Below are 20,262 nucleotides of genomic sequence, written 5' to 3' on the forward strand. Positions count from 1 at the left end.
CTTTGCAAAAAAACGCTTATACAAGAAAGGCTAGAAAACCTTGTGCGGCTGTGAAAGGAAGTAAACAACAAGGAACTACAGGCAAACCCCTGGGAAACAGAACAAAAGTCAGCCAGGCAAAAACAAACACTTGTGGGAAGGATCAGACTAAGGCTGGTGGGAAACAAGACAACAGCCAAGGTAAAGGCCAAGGAGATAATGCGACAAAAGACATGAAGCCTACCCCTGAAGGGTCGACAAACGTAGAAACGACAGGAGAGGAGAGTGGAGTTAATGATCAAAGAACTGAGGTCAACTTGTTAGAAGGACCTCTCTCCGTTACAACATCACTGCAATCAGAAACCAGCAGCGACAGTTATCGGGGAGAAGAGTTGAATCGTACTAATACGGACACTTTAAACCTGGAACATGAAGAAGAACGCGAGCGACGACACTCCGATAGCGAAGAACAAGAGGATGATGGGAATTCTGACATGGAGCATGATGGGTACGAAGAAGATGACGATGACGATTATATGGATGGTGACGACATCGACGGTGACGTCATCAAGAGTGACGTAGACGCTGAAGCCAGTGGCTGTGATAGCGACGCTAACGTTGTTTCCAGTTCAGCTGTTGTGCCAGCTAAAAATCTTCAACGTAGTCAAGATGGACAGGTGGTCCTTTTGTGGACGAGGTAAGCTCGCTTTATATGCTATTAAGGTGCCAGGGTCAGGGAATGCTCAAGGGAAAAAAAATTCTTCGTGTTCAGGGAATTTTATTTGTTTAACATTTTTTTTTTTTTTTTTTGAGTGAGGGAAAAATTAAATTTTGAAGAAAAGTAAGGGGAAATTGAAATTATAACACCGCTGATTTGATAGCATTGAAGGCTGGAAGAAACATTTCGGGTCAAAGATGTTTTTTTCCTTAATGAAAAAGTCGAAAACTGTTGAGAATGGATCAGTCTAGAATTAATGGGTTGAGAGGACGGTTTCTTTTTGGGGGGAAGGTGCTAGGAGCAGCTACCATATCTGACATTTTGTATTTATTTGGCCAGGATAAATGTATTTTTACATTTATTATTTTTATTTTAAGGGAAAAGTCAGGGATTATCAAAAGTGATGTTTAATCGAAGTAGTGTTAACGGAGTGGCAGGATTATTTGGTGGTGATTCTCTTCATGTCCCTTGTACATTGAAGACGAAAAGAGGATTTAATACTCTTCAAAGGATCAAGTTTTGCTCATATTTCACGTCTGACGTTTTGTTCCAATCTGTCCTGAGTTGTTTTCTGTGAGCGACAGTCACAAACCTCTATGGAAATCTAGAGCTCTTTGTCACTTGCTGGTCAGTCATCGTAAGTGTCAGTGATAGTGATCTATGCATTTTGTTTTTATTCAGGGAAGATGACCGAGTTATATTGCAAGCTTGTCAAAAGATGGGCGCTAAGCCAGAAACGTTTGAACATATAGCCAACGGCTTAAAAAATAAAACAGCAGACGAGGTGAGACTACACTGGATAGTTTCATTACTTGTTAGCACTTGTTAATTCCAACTAGAAAGAAGGCAACTGCTCTGAAAAATTAGACTCAACTGGAAGAAATGGGGGAGTGAGTTCCCTCCAGATCAGTTTTTCTTGCAACTGTATTACGCCTTCCTCCAGGATTGCTTGTACTTTTCGTTTCCTACGCGAAAATGTTTACTTCGAATTTCAGCCACCACATGGTAGTCCTTCTCTTTTTCTTTCCTTCTGCGACCCTTTTGTTTGCTAATTTTGATTCCATTCGTCATTGGTTCGTTATATTGTTTATTCATTCGTGCGAAGTCATTCCTAATCAATAGTTCACTCTAGTTTTTCATCTAGTCTTGCTCAGTTCAGTCTAGTCCTTGTCATGTTGAATTATCTGTAGACAGAGAAACAGAGAGAAGACGGAACATAGAAAAATTTTGCTAATTTGCAACGTAATGGTTGTATTTATTTTCAGGTAAAAACGCGTTTTATGGATCTTCTGAATCTTTTTAAAGCCAGCAGCGGTGAACGAACGAGAGAATCAACAAACGAGGAATCCTGCAGCGAGGAGGAAGACGAGGACGACAGTGAAACTGTTGGTGAATCAGAAGGAGAGCAGCCTCACGACTAGTACATTAACAAGTTCTCTCTTCATTTCATGGCTTCTGCCCTGCCCTTGGTAACGCAATCTCGATGGCCAAAAGGGTCACGCAATACAGCAGTGACTGGCTTGGCTACAATGTTGTTTCACCGTCTGGAGTGTTGTCCGTGACACTATAGTAGGAACCTTAACCGTTCCGAATCCTTAAATTGATCAAAATATTTAAATATTAAATTAATGTAAAAGGAACTAAATAGGATACCCGTGAAAACGTTCGGTTGCTGTGTTTTGAAATGCTGTTTTGGAAGTGATGGCTTATACAAAGCTAATCTAGAAATTTAAAAAAAGTATATATATATTTATGTTCATACTATTTGAACACGACGTGAATAAGTTTAAATTGAAACAAGAACACTGGGTGTGCGAAAAAAGTTCAAAATAAATCAGCTAGGAAGTCCGTTTCAGTTTTGTATTTGTACAGATTTTAAATTGAATGATAGAGTTGAAAATTGTGACTGCAAAGAGATAGCAAAATTAAGAATTACTTGACTTACAGTGGAAGAATGGCTCAAAATAAATACCGAATGTTTTACGTATATTTGTTCAAAATTTCTTTGTTGCGCATAACAAGGTTACCATGCGAACGACAGTCCTTATGCGATCTCACTTACGGAACACGCCCTTTGCTTTTCTCGGCCGCCCAACCTCCCCTCTTCGTCGATTTTTTGTTCTCGCCCAAATTTCGCAGAAACAGCAGGCGAGAACGTCTTTACTCGTACGTACGGGAACGCTAGCCACACAACCAATTGAAGGAAAACCCTACGAAGGTGCTACCTTGCCATAGGTTATGATAAAAATATCATTAAAAGCTAACAATTACACTCTTCTAATTTTTCACTAATATAAGAAGTTAAATTATTCTGGCTTTTTGATTGGTTCCTACCTATGATCTATTAGAGGAAAGACCTATAGATGGCGTTAACTTTTTTTGTTGTTGTTTCTTTATTATACGAAACAGATAGATTCCAGGTTGCCGCGCGTTTGTTTAGTAATAGATCACAGAAGGCGCCAAAATGTGGTAAGAACATCAGTAACACAGTCGGCTATCGGCTCTTGTGCCTCTTGTTTGTTCTTATAACACTCTGACGTCATTTGTGATATATTGCTGTACAGACGCACGGCAACATCGAACTGTTGTCAATGAAATTAAATTCAACCCTGTCAATCCCAACTGCGAATACAAGGCTACCTGAAGAACCATGGTACTAATGCCAACTGTGTCACTTGAGAATCGAAGAAAAAATGACCTGTTGCGCCAGTGGCACTTTTCCTGAAAGATGTGGAAAGGGTACTGAAAGGCCTATAGAGAGGCTGTGCAGAGGCTTTAGCGACCGTTCATTTTTCATCAGGTAGGGGGGGTGGTGGGATTTGGGGGGGGGGCATGCGAAAAAAAATGGCTTTCGAGGGGGGGCCATCCCAAAAAAATAAGGGAAAAAGGGGGGGTCACGTGGAATATTTTAGTAAAACTTTAAAATGGCATAATGTTTGAATATCAAAAAAATTGCTATAGAATAAACATAGAAGGCAGGATACAAATTTATTACAAACTTTCCTTCCGCTTTAAAAAAACGTTTGGCGACAAAAAACATTTGTAGCTACTGAAAAGAAGTATTTAACACTGTTATTTTCGAATGCAACTTTCACTGGCACTCATCTTCATCTTCGCTGTCGTCGAGTTCTTCGTCGCCGCTTGTGCTGCTATGGGAGTCTCTTTCACCGATGCTGCAAGAAGCAGCAATGCTTTCCGTCAGAGTGTACTCTTCAGGGTACATGAAGGTGTAAACATAATCTCTGACTTCCTGCTCAAGGTTGGTGGTGATTCTGCTTCTTGCAGCATTGGTGAAATAATTCCCTTCCAAGAGCTGTGCGATGTATGGCCCATCTCTTCTAAATAACGACGTGGCAACATCCTCAACTTTAATACACTCTTCCGGGACGGCCGTTCTAGGAGGGTACACAAGCCATTGTGGAAGATCATTTCCTAGCGGGTTTCCAACACAGATTCCATAAACTCGTTGGACGTTGTTTTCAGTCCGCTTCCTCTTTCTTTCATTTGAGTTTCTGCGGTTTTCTTTTTTCCTTCTCCTTTTGTTGATGTGCTGTTTGAGTGTGCCCTTGAATATGCTGTTATAATTGCTCTTCTTATTTTCTAGTGCTTCCATGTCCTGCGTGACCTTCGTCAACTTAGCTTCTATACATTTGATCTGTTTTACATTAAAACTGTGGGCATTCATCAATTCAGATGAGGGAGATGCCAATGAGAGGCCAAATGCCACACGCTCAGGCCGAGCCATAACTAGGAGATCCGAAATTGACTTCTTTTTCTTTTGATTTGTTTTTCAAACAACAGCTCTCTGTAGTATAGGGATTGTAAATATTGTCTTCACAGTGAGCACAAAACGTGAAGTAGGGGGATAATAGAGAAATATTAAAAAAGTTGAAATCTAAATATTGTTTGTTCAATTTTTTGGGGGGAGGAGGTCATCCCAAAAAATGACCGCTATAAGGGGGGGGGGCACGTGAAAAAATTGGTAAGCTGAGGGGGGGTCATGCGAGTTTTAAATGGTGCTTCCCAAATGCCACCAGCCCTCCCTCCCTCATAAAAAATGAACGGTCCCTTAGGGAGCGGCCAAAAAAGAATGTAGAGAAAAAAAAGAAAATTGGAAAACAGAACTGTTTAAACTGCTCTATGTTATTGGCCTTCAGAAATTATCTAGCAATTTGGTTTTCTGCGTTACGTTGGAAATGGGTGTCTTTTCCATGTTATGCAAAAGTGTTTACATTTTGTGGGCATTAAATTCCATACCCTAGACTTCTTCTATCGGTGCATATAGGAGCTGAATTGCTTCTCGTCGCCAGAGCCCTGGCCTCGTCTTTCATGATCTTGCAGCACTCAAATACCGTTAAATATAGCTGGTGTATTTTTTGATGCAAGCATCTGAATGACCAAAACTTTCTTTTGACGGATTTGTACTCACACGTGGAACGAGGGCTCTGGGAACGAGATTGGTGGAAAGAGAAAATTTGGGCGCACGCGCAAGACACGTGCCAAAAAGGAAGTTACATAACAAAAACGTGGTGAGTGGGGGTAAGGCATGATTTGGCAATTTTATTTGTCATGAAACTACGCACGCGCAATTGAGCAAAAAACAAAGATGGCGAGCTAAGTTGCAATTTCAATTGAAACCTTCCGGTAGTTCTGTATTTTTCGCATTCGCTTTAGCATTTTAGACACCAATACACGTTCAATCACTATATTATATTGTGATTAAGATTTTAACATTGTTTTATCTTGTACAAAGCAAGATTTTAGCTTAATTTGTGGCGATCTATTGTGTTTGCGAACGTCCAAAAAGTTTTCATCCATAGTTGTCGTCGTTTTAGTAAGCATAAATATGTTTAGAATACCCAGTTCTCTACGTTACATCCGAGGGAATAGTAAACAGATCTACAGTTCCAAAGGTAAGGTGTTGATTATCGGTATACACACTTAATTCACTAAAATGCTTACGAGTACTCGTGCAGTGCGTTCCTGGTCCTGTTTCGCTGTAAGCTTATTAGCTCTGCACGTAAGCTAATTGTTGAACATGTAAGCTAACTTACTGAGTGAAATGAATGTACAATGGTCCTCACAGCTCGATGATTATTCGAGTTCTGGTCAAATGTGAAATTTTCCGTTATTCGTCTAGTATCTAGCAAACATTTTGCCTTGGAAGACTACCATATTACGTGATCAATACATCTATTTTGTTTGCCTAAACATGCAACATCCGTTTCACGATCTGAGTTAGCTTACGTGTCTTCCGTGTACGTTCTCGAGGAAAAGTTAATTTATTACAACCGACAACTTTAATTTTCACTCTTGTATTACACTTTTTTACTTTACTTTTCAGTTCGGTCTCCGCACTTTGGACTGGGGATTCGTTATGCTAATTTTGTCATATGACATAACAAAGTTCGCTTACGTGCATTTTGTTGCTAACAACACTAAGCTGAAATTTTATTCCTGCTAAACTGTTTACGTTCACCACGTGCAGTTAGTGTTATCGTTTTTTGCCCTTTTTTCACATCATACATGTATGAATGAATACATTTTCTTTTCAAGAATTCAATGAGTTCTCCAGTGTTGTGTAAACTTGTATTGATCTCTTGATAAATTATATCATATCAAAATAATCATGAGAAAGGGGATTACTTTGGGTGAAATGAAAACAGAAGTTGTTGTAGTTTTGTCTGCCATTTTTAAGTTAAACAAACTCATTAGAGATGGAAATGAGTTGTTAGCAATTTACATTCTGGTTTGAAATTTGTGACACTTTTGGATTCCCATACAAGTACAATAATTTTTGCATTTCCATACCAGACAAAATAATATCAATAACCTTAATAAGATCTATATTGTGACCATAAATTCCTTTTAATAGTTCATGGTGTCATCTTGCTACAGGAGACAATTTAAGAGTGTGTTTAGGAAAAAGGATTTTGCTTATTCCAAAACTGGAAACCTAGTACATGAATTACCAGTGTAGTCTAGAAACAAAAGAAGTCTCCTACATATATGTTGACATTCTGTTGTCTTGGGGAGTACATGACAAGTCAAGGAAATGTCGGGACTACATGTGGGATGCAACAACAATAGCTGATAAAAAAAACATAATTGTTCAAATGCTATCTGCTCAGGCTGGTGATACACAAAATTCAGGGAAATGCTGGTTGACCTAGTAAAATTTTGCTTAGATCACTTTGCAACTGAGACATCTAAGTTTGTATTGAGCACTCACAATTATTTTTTTCTACTTTTTCAGAATCTGTAAAATCAGGTTGTAGATTCTCAAGTATCAGAAGATTACACAGCCTTGGTTCAAGAGAAAGTAGGCAGGTTTTAGCTGCAATCACAAGTTCTCATGACTCAAGTCACACAGCACTGGGAATTTCGTTTCATTACCATGAAAGAAGTTGCAGAAGAGGTTACTCTTCAAGTAATGAGGGCAAAGACAAGACTGGTAAAGGATCTGGAAATCAGTGGAGTTGCCCAAAATGTGGAAATCCATGTACTAGCGTGGAACGTAAGTTTATGATAATGTGGTTACAGGGAGCTAAGAGGCTTCACTTCAGTTTCATCAGATTTTTTAAAGTTCCCTTGATCCTTTGATATCAAGCAAAGCAAACCCCCCAAAATACTGATCTTTCAAAGTATCAATAGTGATTAACAGGTTGTTTAGCAGGTAGCATAATTTTTTTTTACCAACACAACAGTGAAATATACATACTGTAGAGCAGTTTTGTAAGACTTTTTTTTTGTAAGACCAAAACACAGTCAACACAGTCAATCAGTATAGTGGAGAAAAGAACATATAGAGGGAACAAGTCTGCTCAAATTTAATGCATCTATCAATGTTATGCCCAAGGTGGTGGGGGCACCCCAGGCAAATGTGGGGCATTCAATTTTTCAGAAGAATGTTTGGTCAAAGTTCCCACTGTAGGCCCCAAAAATGTGTAAATACGGATCAATATTGTCCCCATTTTAGGGTAGTACTGTAGTATGTTGCCCTGCAGGCATCCATTCATTTCAAGGGAGGCATAATTTCTTGGTGTCAGTTGGTGGAAAATATTAGAATTTCAACACTTGATTGCCTGACAAAAGCAACACTTTAACTTAGAAATCCATGTAATCTCCAGAAAGAGAGGTGTTCCTTCAATTCGTTTGTTGAAAACAAGTGCTTATCTCTAAAACACCTGTGTTCTTCTGCACAAGAACTACCAGTATTTCAAGATGGCCCGGCAGACAAGCACATGTGATGATGTGATTTGGTTCCATTACTCCTTGCAAAAAACTCAAATGTCCCCACCCTGGGGCCCAGAGTCTTAGTCAAATTCCAGAGAGTAGGGAAAGCAATCACAGTCAAATGCCCCACATATGTCTGGGGTCCACCCCCCTTGGGCATAACATTGATAGATGCATATAAACCAAGTGTGAAACTACTGTCAAACACTACAAATGTGCTTTTGTATCACAATGCACTCGTTAGAAGACAACATTTTTGCCTTTTGGATTACCAATATTTATTAACATTTTTGCTATGTATATCTAGACGTATATATTGGACAAATTTATAAGTTGGCTAAGGAGATACATGTAGAGTTAGCTGAGGGTGAATCCTTGACTTAACCGACCCATTAGTTGAAGCTGATCAACATCCTTTTAATTTGAAGGAGTTACTAACAAGTGCCCTTATATCTGCTCTTAATTTGGGCTCCAGTTATGCTATGAAAATGTTTTTAACATTCTTTTCTTTTTGTTTTGCAGCCTCTACTCGTTTTGTGCAATGTGAAAAGTGTAATCACTTTTTCCTGATCTTATCAGAAACAGATTCTAAGCGATATATTCATGTCAAATATGATAAGGCTTCAGGCAATGAAGCTGAAAAAAAAACCAAGGCAGTACAAGCTCCGCCACCTCCACCAAGAAAGGTATATAAACATACACCTTGAACACTAAACATTGTAACTGTAAAAATTCTAGAGGCTGCCTTTATTTTTGGTTTCATTGACCCTGAAAAGCCCCATTGGGGGAGTGGTCAATTAAGATATTTATTTATTTATTTATTTATTTATTTATTTATCTTAAACAACTACAGGGGTAGCGCAGTGCGGGATATTCGAACTCCATTTGGTAGATTCAAACTGATTTAATGACAGATCAAGTCCATAGATCCAGTTCACAATAGGTAGCGACTGAAGAAGTAGCGAAAACCAGTAGATCGCAAGTAGTAGTAGCAGATACGAATAGGAGTAGTAGTCGTACAAGTGGATGTTGTAGTAGTAGTAGTAGTAGTAGTAGCAGTAGCAGTAGCAGTAGCAGTAGCAGTAGCAGTAGCAGTAGCAGTAGCAGTAGCAGTAGCAGTAGCAGTAGCAGTAGCAGTAGCAGTAGCAGTAGCAGTAGCAGTAGCAGTAGCAGTAGCAGTAGCAGTAGTAGTAGTAGTAGTAGTAGTGGTAGTGGTAGTAGTAGTAGTAGGTTCAAACTGAAAAGCGATAGTTAAAATACGTCCTACTTAGATTAGGCATAAAATACAAATCTAACAGGATAGAACAATCATAATAAAACTAACAAGATCACAGCGTGAAACAAATAGACGTGACAATTGATACTTGAAACTAATAAGACTGAGACGATAACAACTCTTGTCGTAACAAACGAATATGTCAACAGCTATCACACAAAATAGCTAAATATAGCGTGAAAGAATCACAATTTGGTAATCACATGACAATAAGCCTTAGCAATAGTAGAGCTGTGAAAGTGATTTCAACAAAACCTAGATAAACTAAATGAAACCTTTTGTGACAAAGAAAAGACTAACAATTCACGACTTAGCAAATAACTACAACAATAAGAACTTACGTACTTTGGTTGACGACTTGCACCAAAAGGTAGCAGAGAGACAGCGAAATACACTTGAAATAGCAGTAACTTGGATCCTCTGATCGTAGCACAGTAGCGGTGTAACTTCACTAACAATCTCTGACTAAAAGAAGTTGCGCATCGTCTTATATTGCCTATGCTACGTGAAAAAACTAGGGCGTTGTGAGAAACGTGGCACCCACAATAAAGACAACTTCCTAGCGGCAAAATTTCTAGAACTATTACATATGTGAGAAAATCACAATTTTATGAAAGCTTTGATTTTGAAATCACGTACTTGGCTTGGATAATGACTGATAATAAATCAGTAGGAAGTTACAAAGGAAATTGATAAATGATCGGCGTTTCAAAACTAACAAATCTTATTCATACAGTCTAACCTCTCCACAATAACCACCTTGAAGACAGATGAAAGTACCTGTTGTAGAGAAGTGGCAGTTATGGGAATGGGGTATAATATGAAGTAGGTTTTTGTATTCACCATTTGTCAGTCATTGATTAACTGGCCATTGTCAAGAGGTTATTTTGGCAGTTGGAACATGTTGCAGTGGCTATGGTTTAGAAGTTAAAATAAGATTGAATGTATGGACCATCTGCCGGAACAAAAAAAGTGGCCATTGTAGAGAGATGGCTATTGTAGAGAGGTGGCTATTGTAGAGAGGTGGCTATTGAAGAGAGGTGGCTATTGTAGAGAGCTGGCTATTGTAGAGAGGTGGCTATTGTAGAAAGGTGGCTATTGTGGAGAGGTGGCTATTGTAGAGAGGTGGCTATTGTAGAGAGGTGGCTATTGTAGAGAGGTGGCCAATTTTTCCCAATCTAGAGTCCACAAATTAAAGTAATTTAGATACACTTAATTCTAGTAGTGATCTTTCTATTTCTGCTTTGGTTATTTTTTTTTGCTTGAACTTTGGCCCTCTGTATTTATCTTTCATGTATGTGCTGTAATGATCCAATTAGAGAGGGGCATTTACAAACTGTAACTCAAGTTAAAACGTAGTTACAACAACATTTGCTTGTTCATTTGAAGTAAATTTGTTCAATATTACATTACCTCCAGAGAAGTAAGAAGACAATCTAATTCAGTCTTATATTTCAAAGTCTTGCAGTGAGGAGCTTATTGTGTAGTTCCAGAAAATGGCCATACCTCCCCATGAAGGGGATTTTTCTAAGACCCCCCCCCCCCCCCACCCATCTGGAAATTCCAATTAAGCTTCATAGATTACTTTAAATTTGTTGGTCTTACAGAACCCCCACCCCCCCCCCCTGGAAATTTCAATCCCTTCTGTGGGGGCATTATAGATATTTTCTGGAACTGCACATTGGAATAGGGATACTTGTATCTGTTAAAGCATGAAACCTATTGAGCAGTTCTTATTAGAAAGGCAGGCATTCACATGTATTTACAGGAGGATACTAAATTGAATCATACACGGAATTTATTTTTCCACAGATTTTTGAATACTTAAACAAGTATGTAATAGGTCAAGGTTTTGCCAAGAAAGTCTTGTCAGTAGCTGTGTATAATCACTACAAGCGTCTATCAGTCAACCTACCACAGTCCCAACAAGCTTCTGCACCAGCTGAAGTCAAACCAGTTCCTGTACAGAGACAATTTGCTGGATCACCACAGGGTAACCATCTTACTTTTATCAGAGTGTGTGTGTCTGACCTGTTGTTTTATTCAAAGTTTGCTAGGGATGTAGCAAATTAAATACATAATGAGATCATCATGATGAGAAGTACAGGTACCCTTAGTAGTTTTTTGTTTCCATTTTTAACATTGCATCAGTGTGCAACAAAAGTTGTGTCCATATGCCCAGGACACAACTGTGGATTTTGCAGTCTGGCTAGTGGATTCATTCCTTCATATTTTTGAGGAAATTAAAATTATGGAAGTATGCTAATCAATGGAATTTTTTTTGAGGTTGGGGGGGGGGGGGGGGGGAGGAGGGGGGCAGTGAATGAGATTGACTTTCAGGCTAGTATATTATATTTGAGCAAGCCCAAAAATTGGTTTTCTTCACACCCTATACACTCGTAATAAACAACCTTAGACCTAAGCAAAACTGGAATTGACATTTCAAAACGAGAAGAATGCATGCATGTGGAGAAAAACTACTTGTTGACATGTTTTTGACTCTACTCTTGATTTTCCTCCTTGTACTCTTCGGATGTGAAAACTGTTACACGTAGGTGACACTTTGCTTCATTGCCTTGTAGAATTACAGATGCTTATGACACAGACATCAAATCTTAATTCTCCCTTGGGAGCAAGTGGTGTCCATTCACCAACACAATTACGAGAACAAGCAGGAAGTGACATACTGGACTCAGATGTGGAAAAGATCCAGTTAGACAAGAGTAACATCCTACTTTTAGGACCAACTGGCTCAGGTAAAAAGAACCCTTTGCTCTCTTTAGCGTGTTCGAGCAACAAAATGATAATGATGTTTAGGGGGAGGGGTGGGGCAGGGGTATGGTTAGATTTTTACAAAAGTTGGTGAAACTTAAAGGAAAAATAAAGTTCAAAGAGTAAAGGGTAAAAAAATCACATGGAAATAGATTACCACCACTTCAAGAACACAAAGTCTATTTTGGTGTCTGTCCATCAGTTATCCATCAAATATTTTTGCTTACACACAATTTGCCTAAACCTATTACGTGACTGAGAATGCCCCAGCTAAAACTGGGGTATATCCGAGAGTGATATTCCCCAATTTTCAGATCACGCGTGGAACAAAAAATATTTGAAGGGTAATAAACACGATAGCCTCCATTTGACATTTTAAATATACTCAGATAGAAATACTTTCATTTTTCATCATTCAGGTAAAACTCTGTTAGCACAAACTATAGCTCGATGTTTAGATGTTCCTTTTGCAATCTGTGATTGCACTGCTCTGACACAAGCTGGATATGTGGGTGAAGACATTGAGTCTGTTATTGCAAAGCTCTTACAGGTCAGTGCATCATAACTCATTGCTCATTCTTACTAGGCTCTGGTCATTTTAACTATTGATACTGTAGTCCCTTTCCTCTCCGACATAGGAAAATGTTTGTGATTGTTTTAGTTAACAAATTACCGACAAACTAAAGATAGATCAATAGATTGCTGGCAGTTTGCAGACTGGCTACCAACAGTCAGCTGAGACTTATGTCGAAAAAATTAGGAAAACTGTTGGCTGACTGTCAGGCATAATGTCAACTGACTGTTGGTTCACAAACAGCAACAGTCATAGGACAAATGGCCAACAGTCTACTGACAGAGGCCAACAAACAGCCAATAGTCAGCCAACGAACAACCAGCAGTATTTTCTGTTCTTCACTTTTGCCCCATCTTGTGTAAGTTGCCTTATAGATATGATTTGGATTCTACCTGTGATTATTTGAACTGTACCTTAAAGGGAAAGGAAAATGTAGAATTAACTTAAAATTAGTGTGCTCAATATTTTCTTTGTGTCTCTAGTTGTATGAAATTATTTTGTTGTTGAAGTAATCTGTAGCCTGCAGTGCAGATGTATTTTGGGCATGCAGGTGCACATTTTTGTATTAGGCCACCATCTTGGATTTGATAACTGTAGAGGATTGGGAGGAGGAAAAATTTGCAGAGGGAGAAGGCCTAAAGTGGAAAAAATGGGACTCCCCCACCCCCCAACCTGCCTCTGCACTAACGCTCTACCGGTCAAGCATCCAATTACAATCCAAGATGGCGACACCAAAAACCTGGTTTATCGAGCATTCCATTCCAAAATAACACCTGCATTGCAGGCCAAGTTATCTGATAGTAACTGATCTGCTTAGATTAGCCAAACGCTAACAGCAGATCAGTTTACAATTGTATTAATTTTCTAACTTCAATTGAAATAAAATGTGTCTGAAAGTGAAAAACAAAATGTATTTTTATTGTTCTCTCCCATCACAGGAGGCTGGTAACAGTGTTGAAAGAGCCCAACAAGGTATTACTTATATGTATAGAGCATGTAACTGCATTCTTGCATTCTTCCAACTCCCATGCAAAGCAGATACCAGATTGACTAACATAAAAAAACTGCATCTGTGTTGTCTTTCTCTTTGTTGATTGTATTTGTAATAAATTATTTAACGTATCATTCCCAGGAATTGTATTCTTGGATGAAGTGGACAAGATCAGTTGTGTTCCAGGTGTTCATAACCTTCGAGATGTTGGTGGTGAAGGAGTGCAGCAGGTATTGTGTTTCAGAGTTTATTCAAAAGAATTGGGTTACGTGAAATGTAGGCAAGATTGTTGTTGTTAAATGGCACTGTTGATTTGCAAACTGTTTTTCAAATGTGCAAATCACCCCCCCCCCCCCCCCCCCACGCTGTGATGAAGCCTAGTTCTTCGTGTTCACTTTTAAAATTTGTTTACCTCACCAGCTAGTCAGTTACGCCATTCCTTAGTGGTGCACCCCCTCCTAAGAAAAATCCTGGATCCACCCCTGCAGTGTCATGTGGCATCCCAAATGAAGCAAACAGCAACAGTCTTAATAATTTGTCACTTTGTAAATTTTTGTAGGGGAGTGTAAAGTAGAGAATGTTTACTGACTGGATTATGTTATTTCTAACTCTGAAGTGTTTTTGTGTCAGCCACAGGTTGAATTCGAAATTTGATATTTTTCAATCTATCCTTTTCATAGGGCTTGTTGAAGATCCTTGAAGGCACGGTAGTGAATGTACCAGAGAGAAACTCCAGGAAGATGCGAGGCGACAGTGTAGCCGTGGACACTACTAACATCTTGTTTGTTGCGTCTGGAGCGTTCAATGGACTGGATCGGATTATTAAGAAGAGAAACCAAGAGAAGGTACAGAGATAACTGTTTCCATAAGGACTTCACGGCAGGGTACTAATTTGTCCACCGTTCAGACTGGACAGGTCTTAAGCGAACTTGGACCTTGACGTTTTCACGTTAAGTTTTTATGTTTCGTTTACATTTGCGTGTTTTTTCAATGAAGATTTATAATATCATGGGTGACAATTTACTCCTTAAATTTAGGGCGAAATTTCAGCGTTGATTTTTAATTTTACATGTGAAATAACAAAATTGTCATGACAAGGTTTGGCGCGAAATTTCTCGATACAATAAACAAGTCAACAACCCACGATTGTAAGTGCAATTTGTCACCCATGATATTTAAAGGTTATCAAATAGTATGCTCGGGAAATTAAGAAATAATTTCACTTGCGTTAAGGCTGGGGAAATTATTAGAATTTTGACAAAACGCGCGTGAAATTATTTCCTAATTTCACTCGCCACCATTTGATCACCCATACTAATAAAACGTCGTAGGCTATAACCAATCAGAGGAAACGGGGTGTTTTTCAACCAATCAGGATAAGAACTTAAACCAATCATGATGCAACTTACCTACATAAAAAGAACACGTGTGTTCCTGTGCTTGGGCGTGGCTACCCACTGGAGCGGATCGAAGGTGTGATTGCTTCATTAGTTACTGTTAGTCGAATGTGTAGCACCCTTGAGTTCGGACAATATCGTACGAGATAATAACTGTATTTTTACGGTATGGTATCTTTGTGATGTAAATCTCCAACCATGAAGCAATGTACCTCTGTTTCAACACGTCTAATGTTAATCTTCATTATTTTCAAACAGGTGATCGGATTCGGAGCTCCTACGAGTGATCGCGGTTCCAAAGAAAAAGAGCTTGACATCTTCAAGAACTCTCAACCTGACGTCAGAGAAGATAACGCCGAACGGGATAAACTGCTAAGTAAAGTCGAAGCGCGGGATCTCGTCGAGTTCGGGATGATACCCGAATTCGTGGGTCGTCTTCCCGTAGTGGTCAGTTTACACTCATTGGATGAGGACTCCCTGGTTAAGATACTCACGGAGCCTAGAAATGCTCTTGTACCACAGTATCAAGCGCTGTTTAGTATGGACAAGGTAACTCAACCCATCTTCAGGCTTTCTTCTGCAACTTACTTAAACATGGGTTCTCTAAGTTTCTTTTTATTCGAAGTCCTTCGTATCGTTCGTCTACTCGAACCGGGCCCCTTGGAGAAAACTAACCAATCAAAAACTAAACTGAGAACAATGGACTGGTAGCTTTCTCGTGACGTGTCCTGAGAGGTTCTCAGTACCTCGCACTTTGTAGTTGTTAAGATCTATTGTTGGTATTCTTCAATGTTGTTGGTTTGTTTGAGAAAAAGATCGATATCCTTTGTTGTTTTGTTTGGTCAACTCTTTTCCAAGTGACCCGGTTTGAGTTATTCGCACTGTAAATGAGTAAAAGATTATATCATACTTTTTCTCTCACCTTTGTTCGCGTTGCTCCCAGACCAACCACCAGTCCAGCGCTGTTAAGGTGGCTGACAACAGTTGCCAGCTTTTTCCATCACTTATACTTAAATGGATCTTTTGTGTGATGGCATTAGTGTAGTATCACTCACTTAATAAAGAGTGGTAGTATTGATCGGTCAAAGTATAAGTAATAGTAATTGGACCGAGTGGAATACAATTCAGGGAGCAATCGCGCGAGTAGTTTCAAAATCGGACGAGCGCGAAGTGCGAGGCCGATTTGAAATTACGAGCACGATTACTCCCTTAATCAAAACTATGACAAAATTCTCGAACGTGATTGGCTATCAGTAGCCCGATTTGAGGACTAATTGGACAGTATACGCGTCATGCTTGTAATTGGACAGTACGCGTCATTTTGCGCGCGCTGTTGCGGTGCACTTTGTTGAGTAAACTGCTGTGTTTTTCAGCATTCATAACAACGTTTTAAAATCGTTCAGCGCTCAATCGATGGTTTGTTCGTTTCTCGAATTTTGTCATAGTTTCGATTAATTGGTAACAGGGCTTCGCGTCGTCCAATTCATTCTGTAATCATACTCGTGATCAACAAATCGGACTCCCGCTTCGCGGTCGTCCGATTTTGTTAATCACTCGTATGACTACAGACCGAACTAAACTCCACTCGGTCCTATTATCATTATGAATTGTACGACACGAGGTCCAGTAACTAATTAATCGTATCTATATCAAATTTTGGAATTAAAAATGTCTTTTAAGAACTTTTTTTGAGTGAAAACGTCTGTAGCCCTATTCATAAGTTTTGAAAACTGTAGAAAAAATTACGAAAGAAACTATTAAAGCGCGCGTAATTGACGTGCGAATCACGTGGGTATCCAAATGCAAAAAGTTCAAATTGGATACCTGTAATTGGACATTCACGTGATCGCGCGCCGATTACGTGACAAATACGCGCGGAGAGTCAATTACGATCGAGAATTTTGTTATAGACTCGATTATTCTTGGTTTTCACTCACGTGATCAACAGCCGTGTTTTCTCACCGAAACAAAGAAAAGATTTACCTAAAAATAGAGTTGAATTCCCTGAGGTTAAATTTTGGGCTCCAACATGGCCGTCGTTTCTTTGTTTCGGGGCTCCAACATGGCCGCCGTGACGTCTGGTGAAAACCAAGAATTGTTGGAAAAGGGCCGGAAACTCTTGCCCGCCATTTGTTGCCAGAGACTCGTGGTCTGGCTTGTGTTAGTAGCTGATATAACGCACGCTCTGATTGGCTAATTCAAGGGCATTTTTCTCCCATAATGCCCACGGGCCGATTACGAGCCTGCAAAAAAACAAAGTAAAAAGCCATATAATAAACAACATATTAACCTCGAACGTTCGGTCTTAACGGGAAAATCTAAAAACTCGGCTTTGCCGTATTGACCTCGCCATCCGGCAAGGTCTCGGTTTGAGATTTTGCAGTAAAGACCTCACTCTCTGTTAACAAGTAGTCAGTAACTTGTCCATAGTGGGTGGTATGAGACTTCTGACAGTTTGCGATTATCGAATTCAGTTTCATGCTAAATCTAGAGTCTGTGTCAAATCTGAGCTCTTTCTTTATGCAGGTTGAACTCAATCTCAGTCCTGATGCCTTAAAGCTAATCGCCAAAAAAGCTTTGGAAAAGAAGACAGGAGCTCGTGGATTGAGAGCCATATTGGTATGTACACAATGTAACCTGTTACAAACCAAGTCCCTTATTTCTACTGAACGAATACCACTGGATAAATGCGAATTTTTAAAGCAATGTTTGTGAGTTGTCGCCATGGCAGCCGTTATCTGGGGGATCACGTGATGCAGCTGTGTCGCTTGACGGTCCGAATAATCTGTGCAGCTCTGGACACTATCATTCTTCATTGCGTTACAGTCTGTTGTCACGCGGGCAGAGGATATAGCTGATTAGAAGAACAAACCCAGTGTTAACCAACAAATCGTTAAGGCTGGTTTTCACTAGAGCAGAAGCACAAGCATGGGCATAAGCATAAGCACAAGGGAAAACAGCCGCGACATAAACATAAGCATAAGCAGAAACATGAGAACAACGAACCTACTTATTTGTCTTGTGCAGTTTTCACTAGTAACGCGCTCGACATAAGCATAAGCATAAGCACAAGAAAAACGGAACTGTTCGTTTTTCTTTTGCTTGTGTTTATGCTTGTGCTTGTGCTTGTGCTTATGCCCCTGTGAAAACCAGCCTTTAGAAACGTTGTTTAACTAGACTTCTCCATAAATATTCCATCAACCAACTCATTTATCCGTCTCAGCCAATATGCATGTCTTGAGCCACACATGAACCAGAAAAACTTTGCTTTTAATTGTCTATTAAAGTGTTACAACGTGTGGTGTGCCCCTTGATGATATGAAAAAGAGAAAAAATTGCTGCGGTTGGTGATACTATGCGACGAGTTAAATGAGCTTGAAACTGTTTCTTGCTATTTTAAAAAGTTAGTGTCCTTTGAAAACTAGTCCTTTTAGGATAAGCACTATAAATGGGTGCAAAGGTGTCCGTATGTGAAGGTAGATGGAGATCATATGAATTCTGATTTTTCTGGCAGCAAGTGAGCTTTCTGTTATATGGAGGTGTCTCTAGCTGTCTGTTGACATTGAGCTTGTTGGTCAATTGATGGTTACAGGGATCCATATTCGCAGTCGTGCGGTCGTCCGTGACGACTAAAAATTCGCAGGGACGACCAAAACAATACGAAAACTCGTCCGCTAGACGAGTTAAGTTTGACTGTACCAGAAAAAAGGAAACAAAAATTCTTAAATTTTCTTATGAGTTCCCTGCATTGTGACCACTTGTCATCCATTTGAAACGTTAAGAACGCAGAGAGAGATTTGCAGTTTTCTTACGGGTAAATATGTCATCTGGCATACTTACCCGACTGACGACTTGGAGGAAAAACCAATATGGATCCCTGTGGTAAACTCGATCCATCAGGAAAATCACCATCCAGATATAGGATTACTAGCGTAGTTGATTTGTTGCTGGATATTGACCTTTCGATGGATAGCGTTATCCATCAAATAACGACTGACCCTGTTGTACAACTGACTTTCCTTGTTCGCTCTACAGGAGAATTTGCTCTTGGAACCCATGTTTGATGCTCCAGGCTCCAACATCCGGGCAGTTTTCGTAGACGAACACGTGGTCGAAGGGAACAAAAAGGCTGAATACGTCATGGCCCCTGAAGAAGAGGCTCCTAGTGCGGATGCAAATGAAGAGGAGGAGGAAATCTATGCTGGGGACGCTAGTTCACGAGTGTAGAGTAATAAATTAAAATTGAACGTGTATAAATACTGACTGTAACTCATGGCATCAACAGTAGACGCCCAAAATAATCACACTGTGGATTGGTTTATAATTCAATAACTAATTGTTATTACATACAAAAGTTTCTAACACCCAACAGATATTTCAGAGAAACGCCCATCGCTTGATAGCCTGTGTTTTATGTAACTCAGTAAAGCAAACCAGCTGTTAGTTCTGAACACATCAAAGCTTTTACTGAAAGAAATTTGTCCTTGCTGTGTTGTTGTACTCGTATCGTAGTTGTTACAGTGTTTTCTGAGTTTTTATCTTTTGGTACGTGATGGGAACTTCCTGAAAATATAACAAGTAACTATAGTGTTGGGCTATGTACTTTGAAGGTTTTTTTTCGTATGGAAGCATCTATTGCACATAGCTTGTGTACAAAAATGAGATTATGATTTGATAGCTGAATGTATAAAGACCTCACCTTTTACGTGAATAAATGTATTTGACTGACATCAAAGCTCTTGTACTCATTTAGAGTGACCTATTGTTTTCATAACTGGTTGCATTACGTGTTTACCCTTAAGTGGAAGTAGTAAAATATCTATTACCCCAGACTTACGTAAAATTCTAGTCGTGTAGGGCTGTTAGCCTTTTTAGGTCCCGAGTATTTGGATGCTCGGCACAAATCTGCCCTAGGTACCAGGTTGCCTAGTTCCTAGGCCTCAATATTTCGCCACGGTCAATCGTTTTCGGTTCACGTGGCCCGAGGCGCAAAGTCCGGGTCGTTCGTCTCGAAATGTCACCAATTGACCGTGAAGGCCTGAGAGAAAGCCGTACTGGAACTAGGCAAGGTACCAGGGATCTCACGATGACTGAGGTTCGTCTGATTAACTAGTTTAAATGAATACAGCATGCTGGTAAATACTGTACCGCCAGGCGGGCCGACTGACCTTGGAGGATTTAACAGTCTGAGAACACGAACGTCGACTCTTCCGTGTCTTTCATGCCGGGACTCCCGCAAACGAACAACAAAGCACATGATACTACTGCTAACGATACATTCAACCAAATACCTTTTAAGACACGACATCAAACCTGGCT

The 20,262-nt window shown here is 39.6% G+C and overlaps 2 protein-coding genes across 2 annotated transcripts in view; both read left to right on the forward strand.

Moving 5' to 3' along the window:
• LOC110040031 (uncharacterized) overlaps positions 1-2,684 on the forward strand; it is a 32,917-nt gene extending 30,233 nt beyond the window's left edge. Inside the window, exons 26-28 of the mRNA XM_020745218.2 lie at positions 1-676; positions 1,379-1,481; positions 1,963-2,684. The exon at positions 1-676 is cut by the window's left edge and continues 76 nt beyond it. Of these exons, the coding sequence (XP_020600877.2) occupies positions 1-676; positions 1,379-1,481; positions 1,963-2,118 (935 nt within the window). The 3' untranslated portion in view covers positions 2,119-2,684. The remainder of the gene's footprint in view (positions 677-1,378; positions 1,482-1,962) is intronic.
• Positions 2,685-5,272: 2,588 nt separating this feature from the next.
• LOC110040020 (ATP-dependent clpX-like chaperone, mitochondrial) lies at positions 5,273-19,678 on the forward strand. Its single transcript, XM_020745207.2, has 12 exons — positions 5,273-5,610; positions 6,954-7,214; positions 8,456-8,619; positions 11,022-11,202; positions 11,792-11,965; positions 12,401-12,531; positions 13,494-13,527; positions 13,688-13,776; positions 14,227-14,391; positions 15,202-15,492; positions 17,470-17,562; positions 18,979-19,678. Exons 1-12 carry the CDS (start codon positions 5,544-5,546, stop codon positions 19,168-19,170), a joined length of 1,842 nt encoding a protein of 613 aa, XP_020600866.2. The 5' UTR covers positions 5,273-5,543; the 3' UTR covers positions 19,171-19,678.
• The last annotated feature ends 584 nt before the right edge of the window (positions 19,679-20,262 follow it).

The sequence above is a fragment of the Orbicella faveolata genome, unplaced genomic scaffold (assembly GCF_042242905.1).
Source record: "Orbicella faveolata isolate gen_17 unplaced genomic scaffold, um_ofav_v1 contig_26, whole genome shotgun sequence".
NCBI classification, from domain to species: domain Eukaryota; kingdom Metazoa; phylum Cnidaria; class Anthozoa; order Scleractinia; family Merulinidae; genus Orbicella; species Orbicella faveolata.

What these genes read in the sequence shown, in the direction of transcription:
- LOC110040020 (XM_020745207.2), top strand. Translation starts at nt 5,544, where the DNA reads ATGTTTAGAATACCCAGTTCTCTACGTTACATCCGAGGGAATAGTAAA. An exon ending in TTTAGGACCAACTGGCTCAG is followed by an intron (nt 11,966 to 12,400) that starts GTAAAAAGAACC and finishes TTCATCATTCAG; the next exon opens with GTAAAACTCTGTTAGCACAA. An exon ending in TGTTGAAAGAGCCCAACAAG is followed by an intron (nt 13,528 to 13,687) that starts GTATTACTTATA and finishes TATCATTCCCAG; the next exon opens with GAATTGTATTCTTGGATGAA.